This window comes from Atractosteus spatula, chromosome 1 (genome assembly GCF_055471065.1).
Source record: "Atractosteus spatula isolate fAtrSpa1 chromosome 1, fAtrSpa1.hap1, whole genome shotgun sequence".
Classification (NCBI taxonomy): Eukaryota; Metazoa; Chordata; class Actinopteri; order Semionotiformes; family Lepisosteidae; genus Atractosteus; species Atractosteus spatula.
In genome coordinates, this window is record NC_142706.1 from 11868996 (window position 1) to 11887332 (window position 18337).

Genomic DNA, 18337 nt, shown 5'->3' on the forward strand with positions numbered 1-18337 from the left:
GGGAGAAGGATGAAGGGCTGATGGCATTAACATCAGTCTTGAAATTCTCCAAGTTTCTTTTAACCTCAGAATACCTTAAAACTACGAGCTGTTTTTAGATTTCTAAGTCAAATGCTATTGTCTTGACTGAATTTAAGTATTATTTGAAAGTGTATAACCAGAAATATATTTGTTTTTGGATATCAAATGACACATATTTATAAAAGAAAAGGGCAATGAATTTTTGATTACTAAGCTGAAGTGAGCAACCGATACCAAGTCCCTAGCTTCTTCTAAGTACCACAGTAAAATATCCAGTTCTACAAACTTAAAACTTCCCTCAGCCTTAATCAATGTTTCTACACAGAAAAAAACGTCTTAATTAGTGGTTAACTGGATGGAGATATACTAACAACACAGCTGTTTTTTGATGATGTGTGGATATTATTTGTACCCCTCAAAAACGACAAAAATGGGTCATCATTTTGTCACTGCTTTCCCAAATAATGATTTTTCAATTTCGAAATAACCAAACATCCTGAGGCTAATCACAATGATTAGAACTGAGTTACAAGAGAAGAGGAGAGAGACATAGGAGTTATTATTTGATAACTGTGTGAACTAACCAGAGCTCTGCTGTGACGGTTGAAACACTGTTCCAGCGTTTAACCATGTTTTCTTGGACTCCTCCTCTCCACATGTACTGTATTGACAGGGTTTTAAAAAACTACTGGACATCATGGGCAAAAGAGAACTCCATCTTATATAGATTTCAGGTGCTACAAGTGAGCTGTTCTTCGTTCTTTGGCTTGTGCTAAAAATAAAAAACCGCAGACACCCAAATTCCACAACCCAACAAGGGCGGGCCATCCAATCCAAATCATTTGTAAAACTGAAGCCTGTCTGTGAAACCTCCACCGTGCTCGCGTCATCTATAATTTTGAAAACAATATTCATCTTCTTAATGCTACAAACCTTCCAGGCAGTGATCAAGTTATACTGTATGTCTGTAAGAAGGGGGCCACCACTGGGTTTAGTGGAGAAAACAGTGCTTGAATTAAGGGAGAGCAGGTGTCAACACTACTGATAAGATATCATTCCCCTTTTAAAAATAACATATTTTCCTCATGGCTACTACATTTCATGGGAATACCTCTTTCTTCCAGGCCAGTGCTTTGTTTTGATAAGGAATGATAATATTTTTTTAGACCTTTACAACTCATGTACCGGATGGGGGAGGATTACTAATGTCTACCTAGGAGGAGGTGTGGGGTTCCCTCATGAAGTATTTGGCCTTGAAGGAATCATCATATAAGGGCGGGGTACAGTCTGTGACAGGGCCCTGAATGAATCTTCTACATTGGAAGGAGAAAAAGCAGAACAGTAGGATATTTCCTCCCTCTGGGAAACTGTTTTGTTTCAAGGGGAATGGTACAGTAGCTTTGTTCTTCTTTTAACAAGAAGAACTCATCTATTTTACAACTTGAACAAAGGGAATAGCATTCGCTTCCACCACATGTCTCACACCTCAATTCAAGGACTGTTTCCAACACACATACAGCTCATGACACATGAAACAGATTGACTTTGGCTGTTTCAGTTTTACACTGCGCACTCAGTCTGACGAAAGAGGTAGAGGGCTGAGTAAGGAGTTTTTGTTGACTGAGCAGAGAGCTTTTTGGCTCCTTCTGACTGTCACCATCTCCATCATCCTGCAGTTCCAGGAACGACGGAGCACCAGAGTAAATAAATACTTTTATAAATACATAAATTAATACATATATAGTCCAAGCAAATCTCATTTGAACTCTAAAATGAGACTGAGCAATAGAGGAACATTTTATTTTGTTTTTTTCTTTTCCTAATCTTGTGTGATCAGACATGGTTATAGCAGAAGTCACTGAGTTGTCCTGGCGGAACAAAAAGAAACCCATCCTGTGCTTTCGGCCCAGCTGGACCGGCTGCAGCGCAAGATCAGAGAGCAGTCAGTGTTCTGAACAGCTGGGTCAGGCAGAAGACCCTGGCGGTGAGGGCTGTGCACTGGCGCGCTAGTAGCTTGATGGCCAGGTCATGGCAGCTTTTCCGACCACAGGCCTTCTCTGCAGCCCGGACAAACTCTGCGTAGGTGCCGACAATCTCCCGCAGGCTAGCCAGGACCTCAGTGTGCCGTTTCTGACATCGGACGCAGTTTGTAAACCAGAGGCAGACAGTGGCCAGCTGGACCAGAGTCTGGAAGCTGTCCGAGACAGCCAGGAGCATCTCTTCCGGGCTCTGTCCTACCCGGATCGCTTGCTGACAGCTGGACATCAGCTTCCGAGACTCGGCGTAGAGGAGCTGCTTGTTCTCCGAGAACTGCACAGCGCAGGTCTCTTTGTGATGCTGGCCCCGGCTCTCGGGGTTCTTCTGCAGGACCTGGAGTAGCTCGGAGATGTCCTCTTGAAGCTGACAGAAGCCCCGTGGAGTCTCATATCTCTTGTTCCTCAGCTGGTTCAGTGTGTCTCCCAGGCTGTCGGACAGGTAGCAGTCCATGCTGAGCTCGTTATCCAAGGGAGAAAGCAGGGGGCTGAGCTCGGGGGAACAGAACCCCCGGGAGGAGGGAGGCACAGTCAGAGGCCCCTGTGTCTGGCAGGAAAACTCATAGACAGTCAGCTCATCGTCAAAGCTGTTTGCTGCCCCACTGAAGCAGTTTGCATATACTGTCTGGCACCCACATACTTCCACTGGGCTCTTTGGTATATTTCTCAAAGAAATGCATTCAGAGGTTCCTGAGATGCAATCTGATGCCAAGTTTCCTGGGCAAGGACTAGGCTGCTGAGAACTGCAGGGTCTTAAAACGTCACCCCGGCTTTCCTCTGTTTGGCTATAGTGGGTCTGTACTGACTGATCCTCCGTTTCCCCCATATGTGTAAATGGGCTGTGTATCTCTGTGCTTGCCTGAATCAGATCTGTAAGAGGGGATGCAAGGCAGACAGCTCCAGCTTCGCCAATTTCATGAAAGAAGTCATGGAGCAGTTGTCTGCTTTCACAAACTCCTGACTGTGCCATTGCGTCAGAGCTGCCCCTAGTGAGAGTCACAGTGTTGCTGATGGCTTCCTGAGATCTTGATAGATAATGAGGCAGTCTTTGGATTTTACCTCTTAGAGTCGATGTGGACAGCCGGCTCACCACGCTGGTCACGCTGCCGAAGCCGGGGCTCAGTTCTCTGGGGTTGCTGCCCGTCTCTCCACTTGCCCTCTCCAACTCAACGTGCCAAAGACATTCGTGGCTCAGAGAGATGCCTTTCCTAATGGCTGCGGAAGTGTTCAGACTTGGAGCCATCTGGCACAGTTCTTCAGTAAAACTGGTAGGTTCTTCTTCAAGCTGATTGTCATCTTCTGTGCTGGGAGTGTAAAGCAGTTGTGGGATTGGTCTAAACCCTACTAAGGCCAGTGTGAGCCCTCCACTCCCAACTGGGCTGTATCCTGCAGCCTGTTCTGTAGCAGGTGGGACTCCTCTTGGGTCTATATTTTGGTCATCTCCTTTTCCTTCTTCCATTGGGTGGTTATCTTCAAAGATTTGCCCCTCGCAGGAGGTGACGCCAAGGGGCCTCGCCTCTCCATTGGCCTCAGCAAGGAATATGTGATGCACCAAAGGCTTCTCCCCGCCCTTGGAGTCGCAGCCAGTGTCCTCGGCCCTGCAGCTCTCCTTGCCCTCGGGGTCACTCCTGCAGCGGATGGCCATGATGGGCGACACCATGAGCAGGGATTCCGTGACAGATTTGGTCTCCATGGTGTCCGGCTCCATCTCCATGAGGTCTGAGGACAGCTTCTTGCTCGGGGCCACTGGCGGGGGCTGGCGGCCGACGAGGGTCTTTGTCTCCAGGAGGGCGGGCTCCCCCTCGGTGTTGCGCAGGGAGGAGATAGTGGGGGATGGGCGTCTGTGAGGCGACAGTAGCTCCTTCTCGAAGCAGCACAGCTGGTCATCGTCCTGAGGCCCAGGGAAGGACACCTGGGAGGTGTAGTCCGTTTCAACAAAGGAACGCCGCTTTCGGGATCTTTTGCTAAAGGGCGCGGCCTCCCGTTCCTGTTCCCTCTCCACCACGTTGACCTCAATCTCACTCAAGCTCCATGTTCGTGTCAAAGAGCTTCCCGCTGCACCGTTATCTGTTAAGAAAGGAAAAGAGAAAACGAGGAGCATGCAGTTTGTCCTTTTTAGCGGCGGAGCTTCTTGTTCCAATCTTGAAACCCATAGGACTACAAAGTGAATCACGGTATGTCGGTCACCAGTGATTAACAGTCTGACATGTATCTGTACACTAAATGTAAAAAAGCTGATTTTAAAAACACAGGTTGTTTTAGATCGCCCAAAATAATAAATGTCATTTTTCCTGACCTGTTTTCAGTAAATTTAGTCATTATAAGATCCATAGCATAAGAGTAAGACACATTTTACATTTTTAAGAGCTTAAAACAAAAATACATCTTTAAGGGTGAAGTAATGAAATAATTCTAGTATTATTCGGCAGCATTAAAAACCCACTTGTGAGAATTACTCCGAAAACCCACGGGGAACAGTGGGGCGGATGAGTATACAGTACATGATCAGACGGAGGCAATGTGTCACGGACCTGCTGTGACAGCGCTGGTGGGAGTGAGCCTCTCCGGGGCGTCGAAGAATTCATCCTCAGAACTGCTGTCTCCAAAACCGGGAGGGGGCTGAAGAATGGGCGCCTGCTCTCTGCCTCCCAGAGGTTCCTCCCCCCGAGCAGAGGCAGAAGGAGACGCAGGGACGCGCTCGTCCCGGGCGCTGTCAGGGGTGACATTGGCGCACAGGTTGTAGTACGGCCTGGCATCCTCCTCGAAAGTGAACACGCAGTCGAAGACCGCCTCGCTCCCTTCGCTGGCCCCCGAGGGGCTGGGCAGCAGCGCAGGGTTGACAAGGGAGTCCGCCGCGTGTGACAGCTGGAGGGAGCAGATGCAAGGGCTGCTCTCGGCATTGCCGCCGCCCTCTTCCCCTCCAGGCTGCGCAGGCACGTCCAGCAGGTAGGGGTGATGGACTTCCAGGAGCAAGGGCTGGCTGGATGAGCAGGCCTCAAGATCGTCCTCCTCCAAGGCATCCATAGAGTCACTGGAGAAGCTGGCGTTGAACCTGGAGTCGCCCTTGCTCTCCGATCGGCAGGAGTCGGAGGTCTCGGAAAAGCTGTTTTCGGCAGTGTTCTCCTCGCTGTCCCTTCGGCTCCGATCGGTGAATTGTTCTCCCTCGCCCTTCAGATACTCTGGCTGAGGCTCCTCCTTCTGTGCCTGGGCCTCCACTGTCTGCTCCCTCTGACCTGCTGTTCCCAGCTCATCACCGTCCTTTGGGAAGTGCAGGTCAGCCAGAACATCTCGGGCCGAGTCTATTTCAGAGGACTCTTCTGAGTCGCTGCAACCTCTGGACACATAACCTAAAATGCACACGAAGGGATTTTTCACATGACAATGCTGAATTATGTCTGCTTTGCTTTCTGGGAATTTTAATTCTGGGTTTTCAAACCCTGGAGCATGAAGGATGAAGGGTGTTACCATATCCATCATTAGGGTTTAAATTACTTAAATAAGCTGATATTTAAGATTTACTCGATATATTTTGCATTTGAGGATTTAAATAATGAATTCAGAGCAAAGTACAATATCTGTAAATTATTTTGAGGGCTATAGAGATACGTGATGCAAGGTTAAAGCCGCTCAGAACTGGGCAACAGAGAAAATGCTGTTTATTGATATAGTGGGCAAAAAACTGAATATGAAAACACAGTATGATGGATGAACATACTGTCGTTTTCTCATTCCACTTATTTCAGGTTTAACATTAAACCTTTTTAAAGACAGATAATTTATTTTAGTGTATTTAACTGCCTTATTTTGAGCTTTTACCATTGGTTAATGGTCTGCACTTCTGTACTTTTTTTAATCCAGTACTTTGTTTATTTTGTTGTGAAATAAAAGACTAGGGCAAAATAACTGCTAATTCCCTGAAGTATTGACTTCTAAGAGTCTTAACTGTATTCAGCACTGATGGGGCTCCTAAAAACATTAACAGGGATTTTCAAAGCTTCTTCCTACACAGCAACTTGGCCTTAATCTGCTGAAAGCTGCTGTAGACACAAGAAGATGCTAATCAATCTGAAAATTAAAACAGTTGTGGTGAACTAAAGTAGAATCAATCTGCCTTTCTATTAGAAATCTTAAACTAGCTCAATTTCCATAAAGAAATGGAGTCAATTTTGCATTCAAGCAAAATATTTTGGAATTGATCCGTGTAGACTATTTCGTATTTTTTATTGTAGATTAAATATCCCCAATATTGATCATGTGGATTTCTACTCAAAGTATGACACAGCGGTTAAAACGTCAACCGCGACAGCAGCAATCGTGTTGTTGGCATGGGAACAACATTAGCTATGTCAAGAAAGTTAAGTAAGTTCAAAGTGCCAGGTCAGAGTCTGAAGTGGTAAATTCAGTAAAACTGTAGTTTAAAATCTTTCTTTGGATGCTTACCTTCCTCAGCTGAAACGCGGTGTGTCTTGGTGTTTTCAGGCCATGAGAACACAGAAACTCTTGAGTCCACAAACAGTTTGTAGTATCCAGTGATGAGACAGGCAAGCTCTTTGGCAGCATGGGACTCCAGCAGTAATGTGATTGGCTGAGGGCAGCAGAAAGAAAGGTCAAAGAAAGGTAGTTGTATTCTCATTGGCCAAAATATTAGGTTCCGCTTCCCATAGAAAAAAAGTGCTGGGCCTCTGAGCAGCTTAAACAAGTTGCTCTTTAATACAGCAGGACAAACTTCTGGTAGAGTTGTGATGTGGGTAACAGTGTGTGTGATTTAGCTGCACCAGTTCAACCAGCAATTCTGCTGAAGTACAGATGCAGCCATCTCCAATGCACACGATGTCAGTCAGTATAGTGCAGTAGGCACCATGGTATCCTGGACAGCACCATGTCATAGCATTATTATTTTTCAAATACTCTGATGCAGGAGTGCACTACTCTTTAAAACTGCTAGGTGGCACTGTGAATCCTTAATACTGCAGATGTGTGTGGTTGTCAAACACATCGGTACAGTAGTAAATGTTTACATATGTTTACACAATACCGTATAACACTGATGTTATATAATATTGTAATTATATAATATAATATTATATACGGGTGTAAGGGTATTAATACCCTTACACCTGAAGAAGGCTCCACAGCCGAAAAGTTGTGTTTTCTTTCTTCTCTTTTCAGCATGGAACAAACCTATTACCTGTTCCTTAACACTTATATTGTCACACTCCCCTGTTGAATAAAACAATACTAAAAATGTTTTTAATTACATACACTACACAGAATTATTAGTAATTGTGAATAAATAGTAATTAGAAAATAGAATTTAGATTTTGATTATTAAAAATATATTATACACAGTGGCCTTAATATGATATCATATTTAAAAGCAAATAAACACATAACAAAAAAAAGAGGCCAGACAAAAATAATTTTTGAGTAGTGATTTGAATAACTTTGTTGGTCGCGTACTATAAGTTGCATCGTAGGATACAAACACGAATATTTACAATACTTTTGAATTTTGTGAGTGGCATTTATTAATTTGTCATTTCTAAAATAACGTTAAGGTCTTTTTATTTTAAAGTGCCTAACTGAAACAGAACAGGATGTGTCTCTTTCACAGCATGTAGTTTTATGTTTTTCTAAATCTTTAAATCTTGTCCTGTAAGGGAAATGTCTACTCCATGAGTTTATGTTTTTGGAGTTTTCCCATTGTTCCTAGAGGGGTGAGGGGCAGGGCAGCATGATTGAAAGGCATATCTGTGTGGAACACTATTTAATAATTTCTGAAATTAAGGGAAAAAAAACAAACAAGATGTACCATAATCTCTAGCTGTCCTAGCAGTCACTTTATTGCCAGTTAGTTTAATTTTCCATTACATCCCAAAGTAGTATCATAAAGACAATAAATATGATTACAAATGGCTCCAAAGTCATAAACTGTAGGTGGCTTTACAGTGTAAAGAGCTTTTGGTCTGTGTTTCTTCATGCAGGAAGGACTATAAAAGCGCTAACCCCAGTACCCTCACTGCGAGGGGACAATAGCTCCATGAAGTTGGTCCCCTACAAACTGCACAAAAAAATGAAACAAGCTTTCATTAGTGCTACAGTAGCTTGTGTCATCAAAAATAGCTTCCGAGCTACAGCTTGTGAGATAAAAAGCAGATTTATGTTGTTACAGTCAAAAGCACTTTTTTAAAATTACTTTTCTTCAGAGATCCAGTTGACATTAGACGTTTGCAGAGAAAGTTCAGTTCACTGATAATATTTATTTGAAATTTTTATTTATTTGAAAATACCATTTCAGCACACAGAGTATACTTTTCATTCACAATCTCTTAAGCCCATACAGTGATAATACTACTTGTTATAGCTAAGCATTAAAAAAAACCTCTAATTCTGCTCACAGGGCTGAGATTGTTACTTTGTTGGAAAGTCAAAGTGATTCAGTAAATCTAGTTTGTTGCTAAGAGGAAAATGGTGTTCACACTAAAACAGTTTTTTGTGCATTCATAATTTTTTCAGGCTGTATATTAGTAAATATCATCAAACTGGGTTTCATGAAATAGCTGGTAATATTCTTGTGTACCTTATTTTTTTATTTTCAGCTATCAGTAGCAGCTGTGTAACTATTTTATTTATATGAATTAATTAATTTTGTTAATAATATCCAGACTATGTATTTAACTTTGATTTTTTTTTTATTATTCGGGGGTAATAAGATCCTTACACTAGACAGGTCTACAGAAGCACACAGAGACTACAATAAAGGTGAAATCAGTCCCTTTTATTTACAGTGAGGTGAGATTTATGAACCATGAAATAATACCTCTTGAGCCTTTACTTCACTGAATGTCCTCAGTTCCCCAGTTAAATACAGAGCTATGCAGTTAAGCTGCTTACTGGCATGAAACATCTCAATGCACAGTTCTATATACAGTATACTATACCAAAAGGTCCCTTGCCTTATTCTTCTTAGTCTTCTTACTGAATTCTCTTTGGCTCTGGAGCATGTCAGAGGGTCTGCTCTGCTCCCAGACACAGATCATTGGGAAGCCTCTCCATTTGGTTTTAAAATGTCAGCCAACCAATCTCACTGTTACCTGACCAATAGCACAGACTATTGGGCAATGTAGTCGAGCCACAATCTGCCATCTTGTCTGGATCTACTCCTACACAACTCAGGATGACTTCAATAGCTTCCTATATTTTTCATCCTTTTTTTTGCCTGTGCAACTTCAAGTAACGGTGAACACAAAGAAGAAGCCCTGAGGTGACAGTACCTTTATGTCCTGAAGGTAAATTTTCACCAGGCTAACCTTCTCCGACTCTGGGATCAACTCCACGTGGCTGATGTTGAGGAACTCTGTCAGGGTGGTCATGATGTTCAACTTGTGGTTGACGATTTGGCTGATACCATATTTGGCACCAACTAGCAGTGTGACCACAGATTCTCTGTCCTGCAGCTGGACAAAAAAGTGACATTGGGTGCCTCTCATGCTGATTCTTTGATGTGATTTTAAAAAAAGACAAGAGAAAGTGGGTGTGCTCTGTAACTTCACCAGATCGCTTGTGTATACCTGGGTCCAGTGTGATTTACATAACTGCCGCTGAATGAAAACTTAAATCAAGCAAGTTGCTCACTGCTTTCAAACTAGTGTGACACTTTCTGTTTGCAGTATGAAACTGAATTTTTTATGCAGATCCAATGATCCTACAAACTTGAGAATGTAATTCTACAAAACAGACAACAGAGGATGTCTCAAAAGGAAAACAACACATTCTTTGTCCTGGTTCTCCCTCTGATACTAAAAGATCCGTAATTTTCAGGGTGATCTTTCTATTTTATACACAGGTCTAGACATTTAAGAACATTTCTACCACGGCCTTAAGAAACATCTGCTTGTTTTATAAAAAGTTAAGTTGCCTTACACATCGTATACAATTACATTCTATTCATAAATTAAAAATATTTAAGCTTTGTCAGTATTTTTACTCACTCACCATCATAGTGGCACTGAAGGCTTTCCCTCCATATGATTTGAGCTCGCCTAGGATTTTCAAGTAACTCAATCTTGCCTGCACAGCTGAAATGAGTTGCTGAAGATGAAAAAAAACATGGACTTTAAAAACAAAACATTCTAAATAAACTTATTTGGTTAAGATGTGTAAATCCTTATTCATACGTGTGATGTGCATCTCACCAAGAAATGTGCAATGAACTGTGTGATGAGTGGCCTAACCACACGTTTGTATTAAAGAGGCAAAACATTAAAGAAAAAGTAACTAGTTGAAGAATTAGCAGAGTTACTTAAGTGGCAAATACAGCTTAAGGCATTTTGGAACAGCACAGTAGCTGTTGTTCAAGTTGTGGCAATGAAGTATACAGTAGATATTGGCTTAACTCGCTTATTACATTTTTTGCTTATTAAACCACAACCTCAAACAGTGTAGTCCAGGAGTGTTATGATCTGAAGTAAGGGTGAAAAAAGTTCTTCTCAGAGTTTCTTCTCTGTTAAGACTGTACATACAAAATGATCAATAAATGACTTCCAAACAGGTCATGCCAGTATATACTGGATAGGAATCCATACATTATTGCCAATCATAGAGCAATTCGTAAGACTTCAGTGTAACTCAGGTGCCTTTTCAATGGGTTAAACATTCTGCCTGCACTACACTGTAAACTGTTTCTGGTTTATTTGCAAAACTATTTCTGCAAATACGAACATCACGCTATGTTCACGCCTGTTTTCAATTCATGATAAGAAGAGCTTATATAAAAAATCAGAACCCAAGTGCAACCCAGATACTGCAACCCAAGTGTGGTAAATGTTATAGGGCAAAATATTCAAAACTGGTGCACACTGCTCCAGGCATTGACACTAAAATTATGAGTTATTTGCACCTTCTGCCTTGGGTCAAGCAAAGCTTGGGTCTTCTTCATGTGGTAGCTGATGGCTTTCTTCAGGTCCTTGTCTCTCATATTCCGCAACAGGGTGGGAGAGATGAAGTTTTCAATTCCCCAGTCTTTCCTGTCCAAATGAAATATAGCACAAAGAAAGTCTCTTTCCTCTTCAGGCTGGAGAATGCGATTCTCATACAGTACTGTGCATCAGTGGTATAGCTTGAAGGAGCTGATTGTCAATCCAATATACAGAAAACGTTCTGTCAGGGCATCTTATTCGCACAAATCCATTCAAGTTTTAAAGTCTCTGAACAGCTTTATGTCTAATGGCTTCTACGAAGAAACTCTAAACTTTTTCAGGAAGCCTCCTCACATACTGTACATAACAGCACTGTGAGAAATCTTCCTTTATGAAAGGAAACTTCAACTGGAGAATTGAGTAAATCCTTTTATATTAAATAATAGAACTTTTTTTTATTTTTTATAACATCTAGTTATAAAGGTTATGAAAATCTATCATTCTATCACATAGACAGACAAACCTTCTTTCTATTCTATTCTGCAAGACTAAAGAGAAACTTGAGGGAACTTAAACAAGAGAAAAACACAGTGCTTTCAAATCTCCCCATTATCTAACTTTCAGCTACAGTACCTCTGATCTGAGCCCCTTTCCTCTTTTGCTGGTCAATACTTGGAAGGGGCTCCAGGGAGACACCTTCTGGCGGGATGTGTGAAGTGCAGGTGTGGGTGTGTGCTGTACGGCAGGCACTCACGCAATGTACTTGAGGGAGAGTTTCTGGGGCTGGCCGCAGGAGTGCAGCCTTTCCTGCATGTGCAGCGCGGCCAGCCGCAGGGCCATGTTGCACTTCATCTCCACGGCGAAGCGCTCCTGCAGGACATCGCTGCAGCTCTGTGGAGACAGCACAGCATCACCGCGACACCTCGCGGGGGGCTCTCGGACTGCCATTACACCTGGGAGGATTATGTACGGAAAGGCTGGGGAATCACGTTCACTGCCATTCCATCCGTTTTCTCTATATTGCTTAATCCATAGAGAGTCACGGGGAGCTGGAGTCTCATCCCGCAGCCACAGGGCACGCCGGTCCATCACAGGGCCCAAGCACATAGTTCACTCAACACACACACATAAAGGGGGCAGACAGAGGCACCGAGTAACCTGGACAGTGTGTCAGTGCTGTGGGTGAGGTAACCAGAACACCTGGAGAGAGCCCACACAAACACATAGTAGAACATGCAAACTCCACACGGGAGACCCCAGTGCAGAAAGGACTGCTACCAACCCACCACGGCGCCACCCTCTTCTTTAAATAAACGCGTGCTAAATGGTGTCTTATCGCAAACAAACGTGAAATTCGATTTTCAATGTTCTGCGCTTTTTTGCTAATATTTTCCAGTTCTTGGCAGCCTGTATATCCTTCTGAACTGCATGCGTTCTACCTGATCGCCTGCTCTCAGAAGATGCCTTCAGAACAAAAGCTTTGAAGGAATGTGAAAGGTTATGTAACTGTCGTTAAGGCTGAAATAAGGTCACAAATAATGTTAATAAACATTAAGAACACACCACCACATATGCATAACAGCACATGCATTAAGGAAGACATAAGTCAGATCTGCTCCACATGCAGAGCTTCCCGTTCACTTCCCTGTACTACCTAAAGGCAAGTAGAACCTTAATTGTAATATTGAAACGCCCAGTCTATGTTTAAATAATGCAAGACCTAGGATTTGGCTAAATGCATTGAACTGGCAAAGAAGCATCAACTGGAGTAGCCCTCCAACGGGATCTGTGCATTAAGGGCATATTGTGCAATATGCGCCAATCAGGCAATGATAAGAGCAAAAAATCTGGAGAAAAGCAAGTGACAGTAAAATCATCCAGACGTATACAATTTAAGACATGGAGACTGACATTCTGTGTTCTAAACTACCACAATATATTGCCGCTCATTTGGAAGAACATTCCTAGATAAAAGCTCAAACGTAACTGAGGCATTTCACCTGCAAAGAGGTACATTTTTTTAAAAAAGAATCTTTACAAAACTTAGCGAATAACTCTTCCCACATTGTGTGGCTCTTTTGGCAGCCCTTTCCCTAATAAAGACTGCCACACGCTTAAACCAAGACTGTATTTAGTGACAGAAAGATCAGTTAATGGACATCGACAGAGAAAACTTGTAGGGGAGTGCCACACCTGTAGGTAAAGATACTCAAAGGCCACGGGGTCTTCCTGTAGGAGGTCCAGGGGATCCCTGGGCACAAAACACACTCTGAAGAGACACCTGTAGTGATGGGACTCCTTCTTCTGGACAACCTGGACAAACAGGCACAGCAGGTCAGGACACACCCCTCAGTGGCTCTCACGTCGCCTAGTCCCAGCAATCACAATGCTGCAGCAACTTCACAACACAAATTCTCCGTCTCCTACCACAGCCACGGCCACAACTGTAACCCGAATGCACACATTATCATTCCCAAGTATTTGTCAGGAAAGCCTGGCATTTTTTGAAGTAGTCAGTCAAGCCTATTTTACATGTGTTTGTGAGTAAACCAAAGGACCCAAAGCAAACAAATGCAAATCTGGATAAATGTACATGTAAAATCCACACGGACTGATCCCCAAATCCAAATGCATAACTGAACTGACTGTAGCTGGATGGTAGGTGAAGTTACTGTTTTGCCACCCCCAAAAAAAACAAAGAAATGAGGCCACAGGATACAGGAAACTACTAACTGTAGTGGTTCTTCATACTGTATGTGAAAAAAGCAAGTGCTAGTAAGCACGTAAGAGCTAGTTTGTCAGTTGTGAATGTGTCATACATTACACATATTTTCTCTATATACTGATGCACAAAGATAAAAGCAACCATTTAAATATAGTCACATTTTAAATAATGAGCAGACAGTTTTGTTGATTGAGTAGTGTTTTTCCTTGGGATAATAAAACATAGAGCACAAGTATTGTGATTGCATAAAAACACAAGGTCATTGATGTTTTAAACACCTTTAAAGCTGCCAAAATAAGTTAATTACGAATCTGTATAAACAGACTTTCAACTGCATTTGGTTTTAGTGTTGGTTTGGTTGTAGTTTTGGTAACAGTGAAAGTGAAAAGATACAACCATGTCCCGTCTATATAATAAACATTGCCTGGTTGCAAGGAACCTGTGAGAAATCTTGCTGAGATTAACAGACCAGATAAAGTACATAACTGGTGTTTCAGAGGTTGACCACATCGGTCCTGGACTGCAACATCCATGTTATTGATCCGTATAATTGTTTTCAGACTGCAGTGGCTATAACCGCGAGAAATTCCAGAAAGAAATGACTCACACATCAGCAAAGTGACCGTTGCCCCGGCAGGGGTAACATTTTGACAGCCGAGAAATGAAACTGCAGAGAGTGGTGGAGTGTTTTGTTTGGTTTGTCTTTGACAGACCTGACAGAAGACTGGTGCCATGATGAGCATTAGGCTGACTGCTGTGCTGTTCAGTCAACGGGTGAGATGTAGAAGTGACTTGATAGGGGAGGGAGTCTCTCTGAATACAAGAACGTCTTTGGTGAACACCGTAGGTAACCTTGCTGCTAAGTATTACATAGATTAAAAGCTTGATCTAACATTTATTCTGTTCCTACAAGTCAATCCAGTAGGACTGATTTTCCAGAAGGACAATGCAAGACCACACTTCTAGGATTACAATGACATTACTTCAACACAACAATGAGGTCTTGCTGTGTACAGCTTCTTCATTACCATAGATTAGAACGTCAACAGGAAATAACCATGGCTCTCACGAACTGGCTTGAAGCTAAACAGGAAGAGGCACTGCTCATCAATGCTCATGCTCAAAAAGGGGAAATTTATTGCAATGCATTAATCTGTATTTTTGTTCCTATTTTCAGTAATTGTTTGATATGCTTCTTTAAAGCATTTTAATTAACTCCATTAGAATGTTGCATTTCTTTTACGCATCAGTATATACCGTATGTATATCATTCTTTGCCGACAGCTTTGTAGTCCGAGATTTATAGTGCTAATTGCCATGTTAGAAAAATACCTAAACTTTTTACTAGAAGATATTTTAAATAAAATGTGACTTTACACGTAAATACAAACAAAAATATGGAAAGATGACAAAATAAATTTGAAAGTTTTAAATGCATGAAAAATTACCTGAGCCTCACCATACAGCTTGTATGACAAATAAGATGAATTTAAAGCTTTACAAGATCCAACGAAATCACAGGAGATAACCTCTAAATGTATAGTAGAGACATTCAAGTTGAAATGAAAAAAAAAAAGAGGAATAGTTCTCCTACAGGTTTCTGCGTCCAGTCACCATTACCTGCTCAATGAATTCATCATCGTGCAGTAGATACAGTTTGGTTATGTTGTACTGCTCTTCCAGCACCAGAGCAAAGTGTTCAATGCAGCGAATAGACAGCTTTTCTTTCAGAGTCAGAACAATGTCCTGGGAAAACACAGAGCACAGCTGCTAATGTCCACAGAGAAACCGGTTCACTGCACTGTAGTTGTACTCAAGTCAAACAAAACCTCTGCCAACTGCAATGAAGTGTCTAGAATTAAAGGGAAGTAAACAGTAACCTAAGAGTCACAAATTGAATTACAAGGTGTATATAGTGGCCTGCAAATGTACTCAACCCCTTCCAAATATTTAATTTAACTAATTTACTGTAGGTTTACCATTGGAAAGGGAGTGATAACCTATGCAATCAACATATTTTAGTTTCTGATTTTTCTTTTGCAGTTCTTGCTGACATTTTACTTCTTTAACCCAAAAGTGTTCAGATTGTACATTCAGGTTCTGTCAAAAATATTCACTTTAAACAAATGTGCATTCAGCATTTGTAATTCAACAAAAGGGGACATTTCAAGAAGGGGTTGAAACCAAGGACCTGCACCTTTGCGTAAGTTTTCCTGACCTATCGAGCACTGTGGACTCAAAAAAAAACTCAAGAGGAGGCCATCACGGCCATCTAGTTCACTTGGTTACTAATAACTAATTCATCCAAGGATCTCAGCCAGCCATTTACCGAAAGAACCCAGGGTATCGCCTTCAACAACATGGCTTGGTAACTTGACCCAAGCCCCCTCACCCTTTGTGTAAAAAATGTGCCTCGTTCTCACTTTTAAATGCACCTCCCCGCAGTTTCCATTAGTGTCCTGTCTGTGTTTCAGTGTTGGGTCTGAAGAAGTAGTGCTGACTTTTTCTCAGTGCCTTTGAGGACTTTGGCACCTGAACTGGGTCTCCTCGCAGAAAAGGTTCAGTTCCTTCAGTCTCTCAGTGCTCTTGCTCTTCTCTGGATTGTTTTCTGAGTGGCAATACATGTCATTGTAATCTGGTGTCCACGTTTGTACACATTATTCTAAATGATGCAATTTATTAGTGTGTCATATGATTCTAATAAACATCCATTGATTTAAATGATACACGTTTAACTTCATAGTTAATAATAAGACATTTCTACATCATGTACAGATACAGCTGAAAAAATGTATTTGTATTTGTTATAAGGGTCTTTGCTCATTCAGGCTGAGGAATAATGTTTGAGGCTGATTAATCCGTTAATTCATTCCATATCCCGTTATTACTAAAACTGAACACTTTTTCCAAATGGTGAAACCGTTATGAGATGTAGTTAAGTGTAGTTGCTGTGCCTTGAAACCTCAGCTATTGTCAAGCATTGTAACTGGTTTATCCCCCCTTTCACAGGCCGAAGGGATACTGCTTTCACTCTTTCCAACAGAGGTGTCAATCGTCCAGTAAAACCCAGTCATTATTACTGGTTAAATGAAAGATGTACCTTCACAGTGGTTTTCTCCTCGAACTTGAATGCTTTAGTCTGACCGTTTTCCAGGTACACCTTGAGGACGTTTGGGAGGAAGAGCAGAGAGTTACCCTGAAAGAGATTAATAATAATTGCTTACACTTATATAGCGCTTTTCTGGACACTCCACTCAAAGCGCTTTACAGGTAACCACCACCATCAATGTGCAGCCCCACCTGGAAAATGCGACACCAGCCATAGTGTGCCAGAATGCTCACCACACATCAGCTATCAGTGGGGAGGAGAACAGAGTAATGAAGCCATTTCATAGATGGGGATTAATAGCAGGCCATGATTGGTAAGGGCCAATGGGAAATTTGGCCAGGATGCTGGGGTGACACGAGAATTTAACAGAACCACTAACAGGAATATCCCAGAGACACATTGCTGTTGCTCAAAACAGTAAAGAGCAAGAGAAGAAAGCCTTAGGCACAAGGGAGAAAACCCATAAAAAGAGAGAGAAGGATGGGAAATAAAACGTATATCACTGCCTAGAGCCCAGAGAACTGAGCAGAGGTGGTTTGTCAAGCAATGAGGCTTAGTTAACAGCATGCAGATGAAGAATAACATCAGAGCCAGCTGCATACAGGTAAAGAACATACCCTCTGCTCTGTAGAACAGTTTGCAAAACATCTGCTACTGGCTTATCATTACAAACAATATTGCCCAATAATCAGAGATAATTATAGTCATTCCACAAAAAGTGAGATATAATTAGAAAAAATATAGTCTTTACTGGATAAAGAGACATTTATAAAAGCTGTTCAATGCACTGTACATCTGAAACACACCTTGTAACCTGCATAGGAATGTCTGTTTAAAGAAGCGTGAAGGTAAAATTTGAACATAGACAAAGACACAGGTTTGCTGATTTCATAGGGCAGAATATTCCACAGTCTAGGTGCACAACAGATGGCTCTGTCACACACGATGAGTAGTCTTCTTGTCGAGGGGACCAGCATTATTGGGCTGGAAACACGATTTATTAAACAAATAGTAAGAATCTATCAAGATGGCTAATAATTGACTTCATGCCAACTATTATATATGAGGTAAAAGCTACGGTAACTAATACTACGAAGTTCTTGTATTACGGTGCTTCCCACCGGATGTTTTTTGTATTAATGTAACAGTTGTTGTTTCAGTATCTAACCACATATCAAGGTGAAGAACTGAGCCGCGAGTAAATGAACTACACGTTGCTTACATGTATGTTATGTTTAATTAAAAAAATACAGCTAATCGATTAAAACAAGTTTACCAAAGTTTTGACGTTGTCGGCAGACCTGGAACTTGTCTCTGGCCTTGGTGCTGATCGGATGCAAGGGCCGTCAAGTTCATCACGTATTTGATCGTGTTCGTCCGGTTCGACAAAGGAATCGCGGGGACACCAGCCGTCCATCTGTGCTTTTGCTTCAACATCTAAAGGCATCTTGAGCAGCGACGGACACGGTGGTGCAGCCGCCTGCTGTGAGCTTGCACGCAGCCAGACAAGTGAATGATGTGCCGTTATCGG

General features: G+C 42.1%; 1 protein-coding gene across 1 annotated transcript in view; it reads right to left on the reverse strand.

The window, feature by feature from the left end:
• Positions 1-1953: 1953 nt before the first annotated feature.
• frmpd1a (FERM and PDZ domain containing 1a) overlaps positions 1954-18337 on the reverse strand; it is a 30201-nt gene continuing 13817 nt past the window's right edge. Inside the window, exons 6-15 of the mRNA XM_088913778.1 lie at positions 16798-16893; positions 15318-15443; positions 13166-13285; positions 11727-11863; positions 10954-11080; positions 10050-10145; positions 9329-9511; positions 6495-6639; positions 4586-5401; positions 1954-4121 (exon numbers count right to left, since the gene is read on the reverse strand). Coding sequence (XP_088769904.1) covers positions 1954-4121; positions 4586-5401; positions 6495-6639; positions 9329-9511; positions 10050-10145; positions 10954-11080; positions 11727-11863; positions 13166-13285; positions 15318-15443; positions 16798-16893 — 4014 coding nt within the window. The remainder of the gene's footprint in view (positions 4122-4585; positions 5402-6494; positions 6640-9328; positions 9512-10049; positions 10146-10953; positions 11081-11726; positions 11864-13165; positions 13286-15317; positions 15444-16797; positions 16894-18337) is intronic.